Source organism: Monodelphis domestica, chromosome 7 (assembly GCF_027887165.1).
Source record: "Monodelphis domestica isolate mMonDom1 chromosome 7, mMonDom1.pri, whole genome shotgun sequence".
Taxonomy (NCBI): Eukaryota; Metazoa; Chordata; class Mammalia; order Didelphimorphia; family Didelphidae; genus Monodelphis; species Monodelphis domestica.
In genome coordinates this window covers 292,279,745-292,298,149 of record NC_077233.1, presented here as the reverse complement: position 1 = coordinate 292,298,149, position 18,405 = coordinate 292,279,745, and the positions used below count along the sequence as shown (strand labels likewise).

At 49.7% G+C, this 18,405-nt stretch overlaps 1 protein-coding gene across 8 annotated transcripts in view; it reads right to left on the bottom strand.

Moving 5' to 3' along the window:
• Positions 1 to 18,405, bottom strand: part of APC (APC regulator of WNT signaling pathway) — a 163,947-nt gene that overhangs the window by 17,753 nt on the left and 127,789 nt on the right. For all 8 annotated transcript variants that reach the window (XM_007497809.3, XM_056803963.1, XM_007497806.3 and 5 more), the window contains 5 exons: positions 16,766 to 17,144; positions 14,566 to 14,661; positions 9,610 to 9,749; positions 5,772 to 5,849; positions 4,925 to 5,041 (listed from right to left, as the gene is read on the bottom strand). In XM_007497809.3, coding sequence (XP_007497871.2) covers positions 4,925 to 5,041; positions 5,772 to 5,849; positions 9,610 to 9,749; positions 14,566 to 14,661; positions 16,766 to 17,144 — 810 coding nt within the window. The remainder of the gene's footprint in view (positions 1 to 4,924; positions 5,042 to 5,771; positions 5,850 to 9,609; positions 9,750 to 14,565; positions 14,662 to 16,765; positions 17,145 to 18,405) is intronic.

Sequence of the window (18,405 nt, the reverse complement as noted above, 5' to 3'; positions counted from 1 at the left end):
AAAATACAAAGGCAGTCCCAGATCTCAAACTCTATTATAAAGCAGTGGTCATCAAAACAATTTGGTACTGGCTAAGAGACAGAAAGGAGGATCAGTGGAATAGATTTGGGGTAAGTGACCTCAGCAAGACAGTCTATGACAAGCCCAAAGGCCCCTGCTTTTGGGACCAAATCCCACTATTTGATAAAAACTGCTGGGAAAATTAGAAGACAGTGTGGGAAAGATTAGGTTTGGATCAACATCTCATACCCTACACCAAGATAAACTCAGAATGGGTGAATGACCTGAACATAAAGAAGGAAACTATAAGTAAATTAGGCGAACACAGAATAGTATACTTGTCAGAACTTTGGGAAAGGAAAGGCTTTAAAATCAAGTAAGAGTTAGGAAAAAAAATCACAAAATGTAAAATCAATCATTTTGATTGCATCAAATTAAAGAGGTTTTGTACAAACAAAACCAATGCACTCAAAATTAGAAGGGAAGCAACAAATTGGGAAACAATCTTCATAACAAAAATCTCTGACAATGGTCTAATTACTCAAATTTATAAAAATCTAAATCAATTATACAAAAAATCAAGTCATTCTCCAATTGATAAACGGATAAGGGATGAATAGGCAATTTTCATATAAAGAAATCAAAACTATTAATAGTGTTCATGAGAAAAAGTGCTCTAAATCTCTCATAATCAGAGAAATGCAAATCAAAACCACTCTGAGGTATCACCTCACACCTAGCAGATTGTTCAACATGACAGCAAAGGAAAGTAATGAATGCTGGAGGGGATGTGGCAAAGGGAGAACATCAGTGCACTGCTGGTGGAGTTGTGAATGCATCCAACCATTCTGGAGGGCAATTTGGAACTATGCCCAAAGGGTGATAAAAGATTGCCTGCCCTTTGATCTAGCCATAGCACTGCTGGGTTTGTACCCCAGAGATAATAAGGAAAAAGACTTGTACAAGAATATTCATAGCTGCACTCTTTGTGGTGGCAAAAAATGGAAGATGAGGGGATGCCCTTCAATTGGAGAATGGCTGAACACATTGTGGTATCTGATGGTGATGGAATACTATTGTGCTCAAAGGAATAATAAAGTGGAGGAATTCCATGTGAATTGGAAAGACGTCCAGGAAGTGAGGCAGAGCAGAACCAGGAGAACACTGTACACAGAGGATACATTGTAGCACAGTCAAATATAATGAACTTCACCATTAGCGGCAATGCAGTGATCCTGAACACCCCAGAGGGATCTATGAGAAAGAACACTATCCACATTCAGAGGAAACACTGTGGGAGTAGAAACACAGAAGAAAAACAACTGCTTGACTACATGGGTCGGGGGATATGGTTGGAGATGTAGACTCGACACATGTAATACCCAGTGAAATTGCGCGTCAGTTATGGGAAGAGGTAGAGCAGGGAGGGAGGGAAAGAATATGATTCTTGTAACCAAGGAATAATGTTCTAAATTGACTAAATAAAATTTTCAAAAAAAAAAAAAGACTGTATAATAAGCCCAAAGATCCCAGCTTTTGGGACAAAAATCCACTATTTGACAAAAACTGCTGGGAAAATTGGAAGACAATATGGGAGAGATTAGGTATGGATCAAGGACACATGTAAAACTCAGTGGAATTTTGAATCGGCTAAGGGAGGGGGTGAGGGACGGTGAGGGAAAGAACATGACTCTTGTAACCAAGGAAAAATATTGTAAATGGACTAATTAGATTTAAAAAAAAAAAAGAAACAGTGAAACAGTTTCAACTGAAAAACAAGTGAAACAGCCTAGAAACTTTATTTGAACAATTGGAAGGAAGGGAATAGTGATATATAGAACTTACATTTTAATAGAGAGCAAAGAAGCAAGGGTTCCTTCAGAACCTTAATGCCGTTAAAGGGTATTGAGGGAATTAAATAAAAAAGGGAACTAGGAAATAGTCCTATTCTGTGGATTCAAGAGGGAAAAAGATAAGAGGAGGGTAAAAGGAGGACTATATTCTTTGTAGAAAGGAGAAAAGGAAGGATGGATTTTTGCCATTTCCTTCTCCAGTTCATTTTACAAGTGAAGAACTGAGGCCAAAAAAGGAAAGTGACTTGTCCAAGATCACACAGATAGTAAGTATCTGAGGCCAAATTTGAACTCATGAAGATAGGTCTTTCCTGACATCAGGTCTGGTACTCTAATGTATTGTGCCATCCAGCTATTATTTTTGTTATTTTTAATTTGGGGAAAGGAATAGACACAAATAAAACAAAGAAGGAATACTTTAAAAGGGAGAAAAGAAAGAGCCCCAAGAAATAGAATCTAAGGGGGTGCCTTAAAGACCTCTTAGGGAGGAATGGCTGAACAACTTGTGGTATAAGAATGTACAGATTACTGATATTGAGACACAATTTCAGGGAATCATAGAGAGTATATCCTGATGAAGTGCTCAAACCAGAAGAACAACTGATGCAAAAACTCAACAGTACTGTGAAGAAAAACAACTCTGAAAGGCTTAAGAGATCTGATCAAAGCAATTGGTCAGTCATGTTTCTGTAGGACCTCAAAAAAAGCAAGTTGCCCATCTCCTGACAAAGACGATGGACAAACACATTTTTACACACAACCCCTGGGGAGATGAGCTTGCTGAACTCTGCTTACCAAACACTTTCCCCCCTTAACTTTCATTTTTTATTAAGAGCAAGTATCAAGTGGAGGTCTGGAGGAGTAACAATAATGATACCAAAAAAGAGGCCATTTTAACATTGTAAAAACCACACAAAAGTGAACAGGACCTTCAGAAGGAAGCAGAAGTCTTGAAAGAGCCTTATAGAATTTATTATATACTTTTAAAAAAGCAAGCAGCGTGAAATGGAGATCCAATTTAACATACAATGTTCTTATTTTGCTCTGCTATATGTTTAGAAATGCCCTTTAGGCACTGTTTAAGTTCAGAATAAAAAAAATGAAGTTGATGGAAGGGAATCAGCAAAAGTCTGAGAAATGGAAAATACTGAAAAAAGACAGGAAAATGTCTCTCGGGAGATGGGGCCTTGGAGTAGAAGCCGAAAGTCATCGAAGAGAAGAAATGAGCCCTTTCTTCCTGAGACTTTGGGGAAGGATGAGAGAATAAATGTCGACAGCAATAGGATGAAGTTGTACGTGGGAATTCATGCAAGCCTGCTATTTTCTTGGTGAAACATGAAACAAAATCAAGAAAGTGAAGTCAAGATGGGAGGGCAGGATTAGGGACTGAAAGAGAGAATACTATTGAAAAGAACGGCTAATGGAGGTGGCCTATGGAATTGAGATATTGCTCGGGGTTGCTGACCCATTACAAAACTTTCTCCAGCAGTACTTTTTGGCTTGGAATCAGAAGAAAAAGGCTATGTGAAAAACAAAGGCAAAACTACCCTTAATGGAAGCAATTATGGATCAAAGACACAAGATGTTAGCAAGAAAATTGTCTAAAAAGTGAAGAGACGATTCGATGTGATGAAATCAGGAAAAACGAAAAGGGTAGTTTGCAATATTGACAAGGAAAGCTCTTTTTTCCAGTGCTCATCGAGATGATCAGTTCAGGAATGGTGCTGTTCAGTTCAGTTGTGTCCAACTCTTTGTGACCCCATTTGGGGTGCTCCTGGTGAGATTTGCCACTTCTTTTCCAGTGGATTAGGTAAACAGAGGTTAAGTGGCTTGCCTAGAGTAACAGAGCTAGCGAGTATCTGAAGACAGAACTCAGGTCCAGGCCCAGTGCTCTATCCACTAAGCCATGGGGACAGAGGTTTCAAACCCTAGAACTGGAGTCACAGTCTGGGAAACTGCTGGAGCCTCAGCCACAGTGGGGGAGGGGCTCCAGGAGATGTTCTGGAATCTGGGAGAGCAAGTTTTCTGATCGAGACAGGCAGTTAGCCCTCTCCATCCTGAGACAGCCTAAGGAGAGATCTGGTCGAGACTGCTCCCGAGAAAGGACTTACATCTCTCTCCTGGTGACTGGACGTCCTTCCCCCCACCAATTCCAACTGAAGTGGCCAGTGGAGAAGACAGGAAGGAGCTGACAAGATCAGCTCACAGCTGCTGGCACCCTGGGTCTGGACAGTGCCCAAGGGGGCTAAGACCAGAGTCATCTAAGCTGGAATCTCTTCTGCCAAGGCCTGGCTTCCCCAGCTTGAGGAGGGCGGTAAGGATAGCTAGAATTGGGACACCTTTCCCTCTTTCCTCACAAAAACCCTTCCTGCAGCCATTTCCCTGTGTTATTCCCAAACTGATCCGTTAGAATAAAGTTGTCATCTTTCCCCAGCTGACTCTGGTGCGAATGGAACCAGCGCCAGCTTGAGGGGGGAGGTAACGCTCTCTTTCTGAGGAAAGACTTTAGTAGTAGAGGGAAGTCAAGAGGCAGTTTGGGGTTGAGCAAAGCTGAGGGGAGGCTGAAAGGGGGAACTACTCACTCCCCCCCTCTCTCCTCCTTTAGCCAAGTTAAACAGCAGCTGTCTCCCCTGAACCCCGCCTTGAGAGGGGAGCTCTCTACGCTTTCTGTCTTTAAAACCGGCCTAACCCTCTATGACACGGCCTAGCAGCCAGCAGCTAAGGAAGATTTCAGCTGTGTTCTGATTGCAAGGTTGCCAAGAGAAACCCTTTAAAACAGTGATCTAAAGAGGCTTCCTGGAAGCCTGACGTCCGAGTCACGTTTTTACATTTCTAGATAGCGTTACACTCAGGGGTTCAACCTCTGGGAGCCGAGAAAGAACTCCGGAGCAGAGCACGTCTCGATGGCCTTCGGAATCGTCCCGCTTACTTCAATCGTTTTACAAAACGGACGGCAGAATGATCCCAAGCAGAAGATTGGAAGGGGGGGCAAAGGCATTACTAAAGCTACTCTTCAATGAATCTTCTTAATCGCATTAATTAGTTACAATGCTAAATGGCTCTCGGGATACCTTTTTAACTTCCAAAGCACATTCCATTAATGCTTTTACACTTCCAACTTCACGCAGAGTCTTTTTACTATTCACGTCAGCTCGCCAAGACAAATTCCTCAGAACACTTGCAATGACCTGCAAAACAGTGAATGGAGTCAGTCAGGAATAGATGCTTTTTTTACATCAACAATCCTTACCGCTGACGTCCTTCATGCTTCATCGCTAACATTTGGGAGACCAAGAGATAGATGAAATAGTCCCTGCTCTCAATGGATTTCCATTCAGTGGGGGGCACGCCACATGTTGGTGAATAAGTAGAAATAAGCTCACAGTCAATTTGGGGGGACCGAACAGCTGGGCAACTTTTGGAGGAGAGGCGAGTGTCGGGAAAGGGAGATTAGCTCCGTTTTGGTCATGAGCTCGGTGTCTTCAATGCCAGAAACAGGGATAAAAATGACAAAATACAGCATTCAAAAGGAGGTCGTCTCATTTAACTCAAACAAGAAAGCATTCCCACCACAATGTGTGGTCATAGGCCTCTGCTGTAATCCATTTCCTTTGGAGGCAATCGAACCAAAGAACTTTCCATGTATCTTTCCTGTCAGCAAGCTGAGATGTGGATCTTTGCCATTTCTACCACATAGTTCCTGGTTCTGTCCTCGGAAGACAATGTCATTTCTTTGCACAAAAGACTACCTTCAGGCTTATACTTAAAGGCGGGTACCACGTCAAATCTGTGCTATGAGTTTTGCTCAAACAGGAGGAGGTAAGCACTAAATTGGGTTCACTGGAATAAAGAATTCCACTTTTGGAGCCTGTGTCCATAAAAACCCCCCGAATCCTAACACATGGCCCCAAAGGTTACCTGTTCTAAGTCTTCACTTTCAGATTTCAACTGGGCTACGAGCGCTCTCATACAGCCTTTCATAGAGCACAGAGTAGCCTAAAAAAGAAACAGAAAGCGGCTCATCAACAAAACAAGTAACCCCACATTTGGTATATGTTTGATGTTTGCTTCTGGAGAGGAATTTTCACTTTAGTCATGGATGACATTTTGCCCAATTACATAATGGAACGACACATCTTCCTCCTTCCAGTGCAGCCAGTACGATACCACGTACGATACAGATGCCTGGGTCGCCAATGATTTCCTGATGTAAAAGTGGAGATTTCGAACCCTAGACTTCAATCCGCAGAAGTCCTTGGTATTTCCCAGAATTCTCTATAATCTCACCTGAGTCCCCTAACAATTATCAATAAATGGCAGTTTCCCACAGTCTAACATTTTTGTTATTAGAGACATAATTTAATTTTTACATTTAATGGCAACCAGAAGATCAGATGAGAACTTCTCAATTTTTTTTTTAAGATAGCCTAGATAAATTTTTTTAAGCCACATTTCTCCTGCCAAGGCTCCCTTGATTCAGCTCGGCTCCTGCTGCCTGCCCCCACCTCCAGCCATCCACTCGACCTTCTTGACCCAGATCGAACTCCAGACCCCAGCCCCAGCAACTCTACTCCTGCCTCAGAGCCAGATTGCCCCAGGCCCAGCCCCAGGACCCAGGCTGCTGGTAGCTGCTCCAGTGTCTTCGGAACCACAAACTGGTAAAAACTGGGGTGTTCTTTCCTTAGGCTACAATTAGCCTCCACATGGCGGGGAACCTCAGGGGGATGAATGAGGAGAAGGAAGAGACTTTTCCAAACAGGAAGTTGATTACAAGCATGGCGTATTTCAAAGGATATCTTTTGAGTGCACTGATTCTTTTGCTTATTTTACCTGAGATTCAGGGGTCAAATTCATCTCCCTGCAACTCTTTGCCATTTGGACCTGCCAAATTTGAGATTCCTAAAACCCATGTTCTCCATATGGGGAATTCCACAGTACTGACAAAAGGAATCTTAATGGATTAAACAAACAAAACAAAACAAGAATAAACTGTAAAGAGACTGGAGGTTATATTTTTAAGACTTTTCAGACCCCAATATTTTATAAAAACTTCTGTATTTTATTGCATTTTGTTGATTATTTTGTTTAAGATTTAATTTTGTTGGTTTTAAGTTCATATATTAATGTATTCAATACTATTCTGTTACACTGAATCATTTTAATGTACTGGATTTTAATGACTTGTATTCTGTTGCTTTTCCCCTATAACTATACTGAACAAATATTATTGAATAAGACCATAAAAAAAAAGTCTTTTTTCTGTTTTGACTTTGTAAATTGTCACATAAAGGATGGATAGACTTCATCAAAACTGTTTACGATTGTATAACAGCCTTTGGAAAATTTAATGAGCTAAATATCTCAAATTGATTTTAAGGGTTTTTTAGACATGATTTTTAGATTTCTTTTCACCAACTCTGATCATTTTGCCTGCCTCTAAAGGGAGGTAAGATCCATTTTAGTAGCTGAAGTGAAATACAATTATAATACCCACCTCCCACATTTATGAAAACATGAATGGATGGGACATCACAGTCTCATACCAAAGGAGCTGGGAAGTTAATCCCAGGGCATGGTACCCCTGGATGGCTCCCAAAAGAGGAGCATCTTTCATTTATAACTCTTCAGCTCACTTTACTCCCACCAGAACAATCTAGATTTCTTGATGATGTTCTAGACCCAAATAAATTTTACTTTGTTTAAAAATGTATTTGCCAAGGTTGAAATATTGCTACATCTGAAAAACTTGTGGCAAGTATCCATTTTCTTTAAATGTCACACAGCAACTTATATGAAATATGATAGTGGATTTGTTTGCTATTGTAATTAATTGGGCTATTGCGAATTTTGGGGATTTTGGTACTTTTTGAATGTGCATTACATATTGTACTACCGTTCTTTATTAAAATACCTGCTACTTTGTGAAAATCATTTGCTTGTACTTACAGTGGATCATGGCCAGGTATGAAGAGGAAATGGATCTCATTTTTGGTGAGAACTTTGTATTCTACATTTCCTTAGCTAACACAGTGTGTCAATGATTATAAGTTATATTTTTTTATTTTTAAAACTCTTTTATTATTATGTTTCTTGCATGTGCAATATACTATTTCAGTTTTTATTTTCTCCCCTTTTTATATTTGAGGCACATATCACCAGTATTAAGATTTTCTTTAACTTTTTTTGGATTTTGCAGTAATATAAGTTTTACATACATTTATTCTAATATTAATGCATGCCCCCCAAGCTTGAGGCTATAAAAATGATGCCACTGATTGTTTAAAAAAAAGTTATGGGACTTTGCTTAATGTTTCTGTCTAATTCGAGGACAAGAGAATACAAAAAGAGCCACTGCACAGTGCCAAAGAAGCACAAAGCTAAACTGCACAGTGCCAATCGAGCACAAGGTCAAAGAAACCAACCAATCCCGATGGGGTTGATGAAAATTTTGAGCCAAGACAAGAGAACTTGAACATGTTTGGGGTTTGAGGCTGTGGCTGTTTAACATGTGTTAAAGGAAGGTCTTCCTTGTTCCACATTCTACCAAGCACCTCCAATTGGGCTCCTACCTGGCTCCTATAATCTAGTCCCTTTTCTGTCTTTCATAATGTAGCAACTTTCTGTAGTCCTGGCTACTGATTGGGTAAATGCTTATATCACTTTAATTGGGCCCTGATTCAAGGACCTGTAATAGATTTATTTTTCCTTTACTTAGAACTTTTACACACAAGACTGTGATAGTCTATATTTTATACAGAAATTATCTGTTTTTACTTGGCTTTTAAAAATATTTTTGACTTTTCTTCCAATTGATTCATATACCTCATAACTCAGCCATGCATCTCTAAGTGATCCCTGTGTTTTTCAATCACCCTCTTCAGGGGGGAATGTATAATTATTATTATTTTAAATTACAAAGTTTAAATTCTTTTGAGAGTAATTTTAGGATAAGAAACAGGCTACCTCTCCGAATGCAGAAAGGGAACTGTTTGGAGAAAAGGCACCATGAAGATACCTGCACAAACCACACGCTGCACCAGAAGATCCAGAGTGAACTTTGGGATGTGGTGATTTGAACTGTGTGGGGTTGAATGCATTTGTTTTGTGTGTATACTCTTATGCTGAAGGGGGCTGCCCCCTAACTGGCTTTTTGTCAATGCGCCTGGCAATCACTGGTTTTGTTCTCTTTTCCTCTTGTCCTCAAATGACTGTAATTCCAAAGGTGGTATGTTTACAAGACCCATCGGAGAGACTAGTCTTCCTCGGGCCTCAGTGGGATGAATGTAAAAATGGAGATTTTGAACCCCAGACTTCCGTCCCCAGAAGTCCTGGGTATTTCCCAGAATTCCCTATCATCTCACCTGAGTCCCCGTGTTGGCGAGATCACAATGGGTATTTAACTGGCAGTAACGCCTCCCAAACTCTCTTCGCTTCTCTTCCATTGCAGTGATGTAGCAAGGAAGCTAAGCGCGGGGATTCTGAATGGGCTCATCAGCCCTGGGCACAAACATGGCTATCATTTTGTACCCTTGATTTTCTAATAATCCTTAGTAGGCCTCATAAAAAGACATGTCTTTACTATCAGAAAAATAACTTAATGTTTACACTATATGTAGTAGCTTTGAATGTATTTGCGGGTAAGGTGGTGAAGAGAGTGGGATGGAGGGGATGGGCCCTAGAAAATGAACAGGGGCACAAGAGAGCAACGGAACGCACGCCGAGGCAACTCTTTAAAAAACACGAGACGAAAGCCTACCTTATTTGCCACGTCTCCAAAAGTCAAGTTTGTCAGAGCCATTCCGGCGTAGCGTCTCAGCGTGACGCTGTAGTGGTCGCTCGTGAGGCCGTACATCTCGCAGTCGACTTGCAGTAACTCAGCAATGGCTTGGAGGCCACCTATTACGACAAAGCAAGAATGACGTCAAGTGAAACGTCCTGTCCGCATTACAGATCCCAGGACCGAGAGCAGAAAGTGCCTCGTGGGCCAACCAAGGCCCGAGAGAGGAGGCACCTGAAGAGGCACGTGACTCCTCTGAGGTCACCTGACAGGCAGAAAAGCCGGGCGTCAGACGCGCACCTTCCCATTCCACATCCGACGTGCTTTGCACGGACGGCCAAACAGCTGGCTTTGATGCGAGAACGATGGTATTGGGGCTAGAACGGCCGTGGGGTTGGCCACGTGAGCGACAAGAGGGAAAGTCTTAAGCGCCTTCCTGGTGGGAGTCCTGCGGAGCCGGCTGCCGCTGTCCTCGCTGCCGCGAGTGTGTCTGCCCAGAGAGAAGGCTGGAAAACCGGCCTCGCGGGCATCCCTTGAAGCCAGTGACAGTGCGGAGAGAAGGGAAAGGAAGAGGAAGACGACGTGCGGCCCCGGGTGTGGCTGTGCACTGAAGCCCAGCGAGCAGAGCGCCCGAGAGGGCCCAGGCAGCCGACTGAAATTACGGAAGGGCAGCCACTCTTAGCCATAGGTTGGCGCGGTTTGGGGATCAGGAGGAAGACCGATCTGAGGAGCTGAGAGCAGGCCCGAGATGCGGCCGACGCGGCTCTGGGACGAGTCCCGAGTGGGACTGGCTTACGGTCGAACCCCCTGCAGATGTCGGGCTCTCACCTGGCCAACGTTTACCTTCCTTTTGAACCCTTATAATCTACTACATGGAGGGTTTGCTCCCTAACTCTGTCTCGGGAGAACAAAAGCAGCCCCACTTGACCTGGCCGCCGCCCCACCACCACCAAACGGGGCCGCGAGGCGTCGCTTCTACTTTACACTTAAGCCGCAGGAACCAAACGACTGCGTTTCTGGATTAAGCCGAGTGTTAAATCGCCCAAGAGCATTTCCGAGAGCATCTGAAGGAAAGCGCAGGCAGGGACATCGGAGTGGTCGGAAAAAGCCAGGGAATGAGAAGAAAAGAGTGATGAGGCAATGAGGAAAACCAATCCGACTCTCTTCACAGCAGCCTCAGTGCTTTCAACTCTAGCCTAGGAAGGGGCCGGGGAATCGTTGCTGTTCCCAAGGAAACGAATGGGCTGTTTTAGTGAGGCCGGAAGGGAAAAGGGCCTCAAGAAGGCACCGGCTGAATGCTCCACGTTCTCGCCAGAGCGCCCTGAAATGGCACGACCTCAAGTCCCTCTCTGGGCAACACGGAAGAACGGACGTGGAGGCAGAAGCTCTGCCTTGAATCCCTGGCTCTGGCGAGGCACCCCTTGCGGGTTTCGATCCAGAGGCAACTGCTGCCTGCATGAAGGAAGAGATAGAGGAGGGCCTAAACTAGGAAGGAGCTCATGTGAATGGAGACGTTGAGGAGAGAGGAAATGAGAATCATCTGGCAACTGACTGGGTATGCTGGGAGGGCACGAAACAGCCATGAGCTCTGACGGGGGAGCAACGTGGCAGGGAATTTTGTCTAAGCAGATCCTCTAGGTGCCTAGAGCTAGCCAGTGGAGGAAAGGGAAGAGCGAGGGAAGGCTGATTAATGGGGAAAGGATCTTGTGGTTGTACTGATAACCTCAGGATGCTCCCTCCCCCCACCCCGCCCCTTTTCCCCTTATGGTCCACTTCTGATCCTCTCCAATTTGATAGTGGTTTCATTGAGGTCCAGATCTCAAAGCATCTCAATTTCTTCCCATGCTGGGCATTTCGCAGTTCACCAGCCTAGGTCTTCCCTAGGGCTGCTGGTTCAGATGAACCATGATTTTCAACTTCTCCTTCAAAACTAAACAGTTCTCTTCTCATTCACACGCAAATCTGACTTACTTAAAGCTGGGTAGGCCCTTTTTTCAGGAGGCCTCCCACAAGACCGTTGGCTGCGGAAGACCATTAGCAATACAAAGGCATCCAGCCCAACAGGAGAAAAGCACTGCTTTTTCTGCTAAATTTGACATTTTGTGAAGGAAAAATCTTTCAACCCTTCTATATCTAATTCTTTCATGGGACTTTGCAGGTAAATTGGGTTCTAAAGAGACTCCACTAGGAGAACTTTTTCAAAGTTTCAATTACTAGGCTGGAAGACCCAGAAGAGCTAGTCTCTTAAAGACAGTTTGTCTCAATTCTCTTAAAGGTTCAATTCTTTTTGTTCCCTTTTAAAATTTTCAATATTTTTCCATGGCTCTGTGATTCATGACCTCCCTCCCCCAAAAGCCGACAAGCAGTGCCACTGGCTTAAAACATATCATCATTCAAAACCTATTTCCATGTTACTCGTATCTGTAATAGAGCGACCCTTTAACATCAAAATCCTAATCATAGCTCCATCACACTCATGATTGATCACATTTTTCTAATGCTTTTCCGTTTCCACGGTTCTTTCTTTGGATGTGGATAATGTTCTTTCTCACAAGTTCCTCTGGATGGTCCTGGATCACTGCATTGCTGCTAGTAGAAAAGTCAGTTACATTGGATTGTGCTACAATGTATCCGTTTCTGTGTCAATGTTCTCCTGGTTCTGCTCATTTCACTCTGCATCACTTCCTGGAGGCTCTTCCAGTTCACATGGAATCCCTCCAGTTCATCATTCCTTTGAGCACAGTAGTATTCCATCACCAACAGATACCACAATGTGTTCAGCCATTCCCCAATCGAAGGGCAGCCCCTCATTTTCCAATGTTTTGCCACCACAAAGAGTGCAGCTATGAGTATTCTTGTACAGGTCTTTTTCCTTATTATCTCTTTGGGGTACAAACCCAGGTGTGGTATGGTTGGGTCAAAGGGTAGGCAGTCTATTACAGCCTAAAGGTTCAATTCTTAAGAGCACAGAGCGTGCATTAATCATCTCTCCATATTGAATGGCCACAGACATTTTACTCTCTAAAGGGGGTGTGTGGAGTGTGGGGTGTGGAGGGGCTTTCTGCATTGGTAATGGAGTTTTCTTCACCGTGAGTACACCATACATAACAGTGAAATCATAGATTCGGAGCAAATTTTTTAAGCTGTGGGAAAACGTGTACAGCTTTGCTCCAACCATTCGGATGCAAGGAAGAAAAGGCAAGACGAAGAACTGTCTTTGGCCCTTTATATAGCTTGTTTTTTACCTTTATTGGGTCTCAACTCTTGTTGAAATCCCTCGAGCAAGATTTGCTGCTTCACAGCCGGGGAAGTCTCTCCTTTTGCTCACTGGCAAATGGTAGTAGGAGTCTACAAATCCTGGTAGGACCCCAAATTGAACTTGTGAACCCAATTTTTCCTCTGAAATGTATACACAGGCAAAGTACTCAGGTTTTAGGTTTTACAGGACTTAGTAACGCAGCTAGGTGCAAGTCAGGAAGCCCATCTTCATGCGTTCAAATCTAGCCTCAGACACTTACTAGCTATGCGACCCAAGGCAAGCCCCTGTGTGCCTCAGTTCCTTTATCTAGTAAATGGACTAGAGAAGGAGGGATAAAACCCTTCAGCCTTTTTGCCAAGAAAACTCCAGATCGGGTCACAGAGAATTACATGACTGAATCCAATGAACAACCCTGGATTAGACTAAATGATGATGCACGAGTTCATGGGAGTACACGAACAATGTATGGGGAAAACTCAATTGAAAAGGGAACCAGGACACACAACTACTCTGCCGTTCGGCCTTCTTTACCTCTTGCTCAGACTATTACAACAGCCTCCTGACTGGTTTTCTTCTCTCAAAGCTTTTCGCACACCAGTTGCTGAAATGCGATTCCTAAAGCAGACGTCTGACCATGTGATTCCTTTATCCAATTAACCGCAATCACTTCCTATCGCTTCTACGTTCACATCTAAAAACTTCTATTTGGCTTTTTAAGCCCTTCACAACCTGCTCCAACCTCCTCTTCCGGCTTCATGACCCTCAAAACGGAGGTTTCCTCCAGAAGACCGGAATTGAAATCCTAACTGGAGACAGCTTCCAGCTGGGTCCCCAGGCAAATCCCTTCATGTTCGTCAGCCTTAGTTTCCTTACCATTGCTGCCATGTCTGGGCCTTGGCACTAGCTCTCCCCCAGGCCTGAAACCCCCTCCCCCTCCCCTCTGCTTCTCAGTGGAACCCCCGACACGAAGCCTTTCCGGGGGCCTTGCTTGGGTTTTCAGCCCCGGATCATCTCCTTGATCTAACGCACGTCCGTGTTTGTGGTCTTCCCAAAGCGGGAATCTTCGTGGAGGGGCTGTTTCACTTGGGTCTCTGCCTCCATTCCCTAGCGCGGCGCCTGGCACACAGCACGTGCTGGATAGAGACTGTGGCTGACGGCGCTCTTGCCTGTGTGCCGAATTAGGGAAGGCAGCGTGAACGATGACCTGCGACCACTCACCGTGAGCACACGCACCACGCCAAACACGCTTACACACCCACGTGACGTAGAAGGGGTTATCTTCCTATTCGGATTCTACTACACCACGACCCAATAAAGGCCTTGAGCTCCCTTCTAAGGGCGCTTCTCTGCATCACGTGAATGCATCTGCCCGGCACGTGAAGCCAGCGAAAGCACGTGACCCCGTCTTGGCGTCTGCTCCCGAGCAGAGCTCAGCAAGGGCGGCCGGGGCGAGCCTCGGCTAGCTGGCGCGCGCTCGGGGCGAGCCTCGGCTAGCTGGCGCGCGCTCGGGGCGAGCCTCGGCTAGCTGGCGCGCGCTCGGGGTCTCGAGGGCGATTTCTAGCTGGGTGACCGACTGAAGCAGCGGCTGGTGAGAGGCCTCGAGGGCCGCTCAGTGTAGCGCGCGTGCTCAACATCTCACAAGGCTTCTGGCAGCCCCGGCGAGACGTGGGTCTTACCGAGTTCGTTCATTGCGTGCCTGTGCTCTTCATCGAAGGACAGCTTCATTAGGACGCACACAGCAGGGCAGATCTGGTGTTCCACCGGGGCCGGCACTGTGCAACGAGAAAATAAGCGTGAGAATAAGCGCCGGCGTCCTGACAGGGAGCCAGGAGGCCAGCGAGGTACACGTCAGGCCCCATGTCTGTGGGGCGCCCCCAAAAGCTGCCTCCTCCCCTCTCTGGGCTCGGGCAGCGGCTCTGAGGGCCCTGACGCCAGGCGTTCGGGATGTCATGCTCTCGGGAAGCTCGTGCGGCCGAGTCGTGGCGCAGGAAAGCGCCCCGTGAGGCACAGAAAGGGAACGGGGAAACGGAGGCAGTCCGCAAACGGCGACCTGGGCCAGGCGGAGCCCGCCGTTTCTCCTTCCACGTTCCCTCCGAGCCCGGCGGGGCCTTTTCTTTGCCCCGGACGCCGAGCGGCCTGGAACAGAGCAAGGCGGGCACGGGGCGGCGTCCCAGACCTCTCTGAGACGACGGGGACCAAAGACGGGGACAATCGGCCGATGCCGTGACCGCAGAAACACGGGACTCCCTGGCGGTCAGGACACAAGAGAGCCCCTCAGCGGAGACGATGTCAGAAGTGAGGACACGCCGGCTGCCCTTCCTGCAGGCGCCGTCAGTGATCTCCTTGCAGGGGAGCTTGAAAATGAAACACCGGAGACGGTATTCGGGCCCGTGAAGGGAGTTTGCTCTACGGGCCTCGTGAGGTTACCAAGAGCCGCCATCGGTCAGGAATTCCCTAAGAACGAAGACTTTCTCCTTCGTTCTGTGGTCCTTTCTGACTCGCGTGCAGGCTGGCAGCGCTTACTAGAGCTCTATCTAGTTAGCTTTGGGCCTTCTAGTGCTCCCTCACAGAATGCCGCTCGTCTCCGCGTTCCCTGCCCGAGGAGAGGGGCAGGGGACCTATCTAGGGTCACGCGGCCAAACGGCTTCCGTGGGGAGAGCTGGCTGCACACGGACTTCTCTGGAGAGACTCATCGCGTGCTGCTGTGTTGGCCCCTCCAGTGCAGGCTGAGCTACCGCGGCACCTCCCCCCGGGGCCCCCCCCCGGGCCCCCCTCGCTACAAGGGCAGCTTCGGCGCCTCCCCCCGGGGCCCCCCCCGGGCCCCCCTCGCTACAAGGGCAGCTTCGGCGCCTCCCCCCCGGGGCCCCCCTCCGGGCCCCCCTCGCTACAAGGGCAGCTTCGGCGCCTCCCCCCGGGCCCCCCCCCTCGCTACAAGGGCAGCTTCGGCGCCTCCCCCCGGGCCCCCCTCCGGGCCCCCCTCGCTACAAGGGCAGCTTTGGCGCCTCCCCCCGGGCCCCCCTCCGGGCCCCCCTCGCTACAAGGGCAGCTTCGGCGCCTCCCCCCGGGCCCCCCCCCCCCTCGCTACAAGGGCAGCTTCGGCGCCTCCCCCCCGGGGCCCCCCTCGCTACAAGGGCAGCTTCGGCGCCTCCCCCCCGGGGCCCCCCTCCGGGCCCCCCTCGCTACAAGGGCAGCTTCGGCGCCTCCCCCCGGGCCCCCCTCGCTACAAGGGCAGCTTCGGCGCCTCCCCCCCGGGGCCCCCCCCCCCGGGCCCCCCTCGCTACAAGGGCAGCTTCGGCGCCTCCCCCCGGGCCCCCCTCCGGGCCCCCCTCGCTACAAGGGCAGCTTCGGCGCCTCCCCCCGGGGCCCCCCTCCGGGCCCCCCTCGCTACAAGGGCAGCTTCGGCGCCTCCCCCCGGGCCCCCCCCCGGGCCCCCCTCGCTACAAGGGCAGCTTCGGCGCCTCCCCCCGGGGCCCCCTTCCGGGCCCCCCTCGCTACAAGGGCAGCTTCGGCGCCTCCCCCCGGGCCCCCCCCCGGGCCCCCCTCGCTACAAGGGCAGCTTCGGCGCCTCCCCCCGGGCCCCCCTCCGGGCCCCCCTCGCTACAAGGGCAGCTTCGGCGCCTCCCCCCGGGGGCCCCCCTCCGGGCCCCCCTCGCTACAAGGGCAGCTTCGGCGCCTCCCCCCCGGGGCCCCCCCCCCCTCGCTACAAGGGCAGCTTCGGCGCCTCCCCCCGGGGCCCCCCTCCGGGCCCCCCTCGCTACAAGGGCAGCTTCGGCGCCTCCCCCTGGGCCCCCCCCCGGGCCCCCCTCGCTACAAGGGCAGCTTCGGCGCCTCCCCCCGGGGCCCCCCCCCTCGCGCGCTTGCCGGCGCGCAGCCTACTTGGATTCTTGTCCTGGTCCATGCCCTGCTCGTGGGCCTCCTGCCACTGCCAGCAGGTCTCGCAGTAGGCCCGGATCTGCTCCAGGAGGTGGAGGACGCGGATCTCGCGGCGGCCCCTCTTGTCGTCGGGCTGCGAGTGGATGATGTTGTGCAGCGCCGCGCTGGCCCGGGCCCGCGCCTCCTTGCTGCCGCGCGAGTTGCCCAGCAGCACCGAGTCTTTGTCGTTGCCGTGGAGGAGCTGGATGAGGAGGGGGAGGCAGCCCGACTGGCGCATGGAGATGCAGCTGTCCTGGGAGCTCGACATGGCCAGCAGCGTGCGCGACATGTCGTCCTTGTCGTGGGTGCCGAGCATGGACAGCAGGGAGTAGACCATCTCCACCTGCGGGACAGGGGGGGGGGCTGAGCGGGGGCCGCCAGAGAGCGGCCCCGACACACGCGTGGCGGCTCCGGGGCCCGGCGCGGAGAGGCACCGAGGCGGAGGTCCCTGGACCTTCCCTTTATTCGGAGCCTCACCAAGGGCCGGGCTCTAACGAGGAGCCTCTGTGGCGGCCTACGTGGCCCAGACCCGGCTCCAGTGAGCCCCGGCCTTTGCTCCGAACCTCCGCGGTGGGCAGGATCACGACTGCGGGCCCAAAGGCCCGGCAAGGGCGCCCCAAGGAAGCCGGCCATTCGGTTAGGGGCCAATTCGGAGCCGGGGTTGCTCTGAATGACGCACAACCAGATCCCTTGAACCTTCTTCCTCGGCTACTCACGGGGCGAGAGGCCTCTCGAACGGAGACGCCGACTCCCCCCGGCTCAAGCCGGGCGCACTGGGGGACACGGAAAAGCCCTTCCCCTTCTCACCCCAAGCACCGGGCCTGAGAGGGGGCGGCCTGCCGAGAAGGGCTGGCCTGAGGTCAGAGTGACCACTCAGCTCCCGGCAGACGAGGGGAGAGCGAGGGTGAGACAGGAGAGGATCACAAAATGCAAATCTCCGGGGGATGGAAACGTCCCCGAGGAAGAAGGAAGCCAGGCGAGGTGAGCTGGGCCTCATTTGTAAGCTGCAACATGTAGGGAGCCTGGAATGCTCTCCTGCCAGGCTTTCCTTCCGAGGCAGCGCCGTGAGCTGCCCCCAGAGGATGAAGACCTCCTAGCTGAGTCTGCCTGCAAATGAGGAAGTGGATCTTCCAGCATTCCTTGCCTCGTGCCTGGAGAAGGGACAGAAAGGCAGGCAGGCAGGCAGGGCTACCCTGCCAGCGCTGAAGCCCTCGGTCGGGGCGCCCCACGAGGTGCTCAGCAGATATCTTGCACCCACCTTGTAAGGGAGGGCTGTTAGGACCCCCCCTTGACATTCAAGAAAACCGGGGCAAACCAAGCCTTTCGGGAATGTTTGCCAGACACCCCAGGAAAGATTCCGGGGTACACCAAAGGCTGGCTACGAGCAAGAGCACGTGCTTGTCTCGGGCGCCCCAGAAGAGCGTTTATCAGCATCAAAGGGGGCCGAGCGTCCCGTATTCGCGTTGGCAGCGCAGACTCGCCTTGAGGGGACAGAGCTCCACTCTGGCCCCACAGAGCGCTAGCGGCCCTAAGCGGACTCTTGGGCCGGAATCTCTCCACCCCGCCCCACTGAAGGCCCCGCCCAGCCCTGCTGCCCCCCGCAG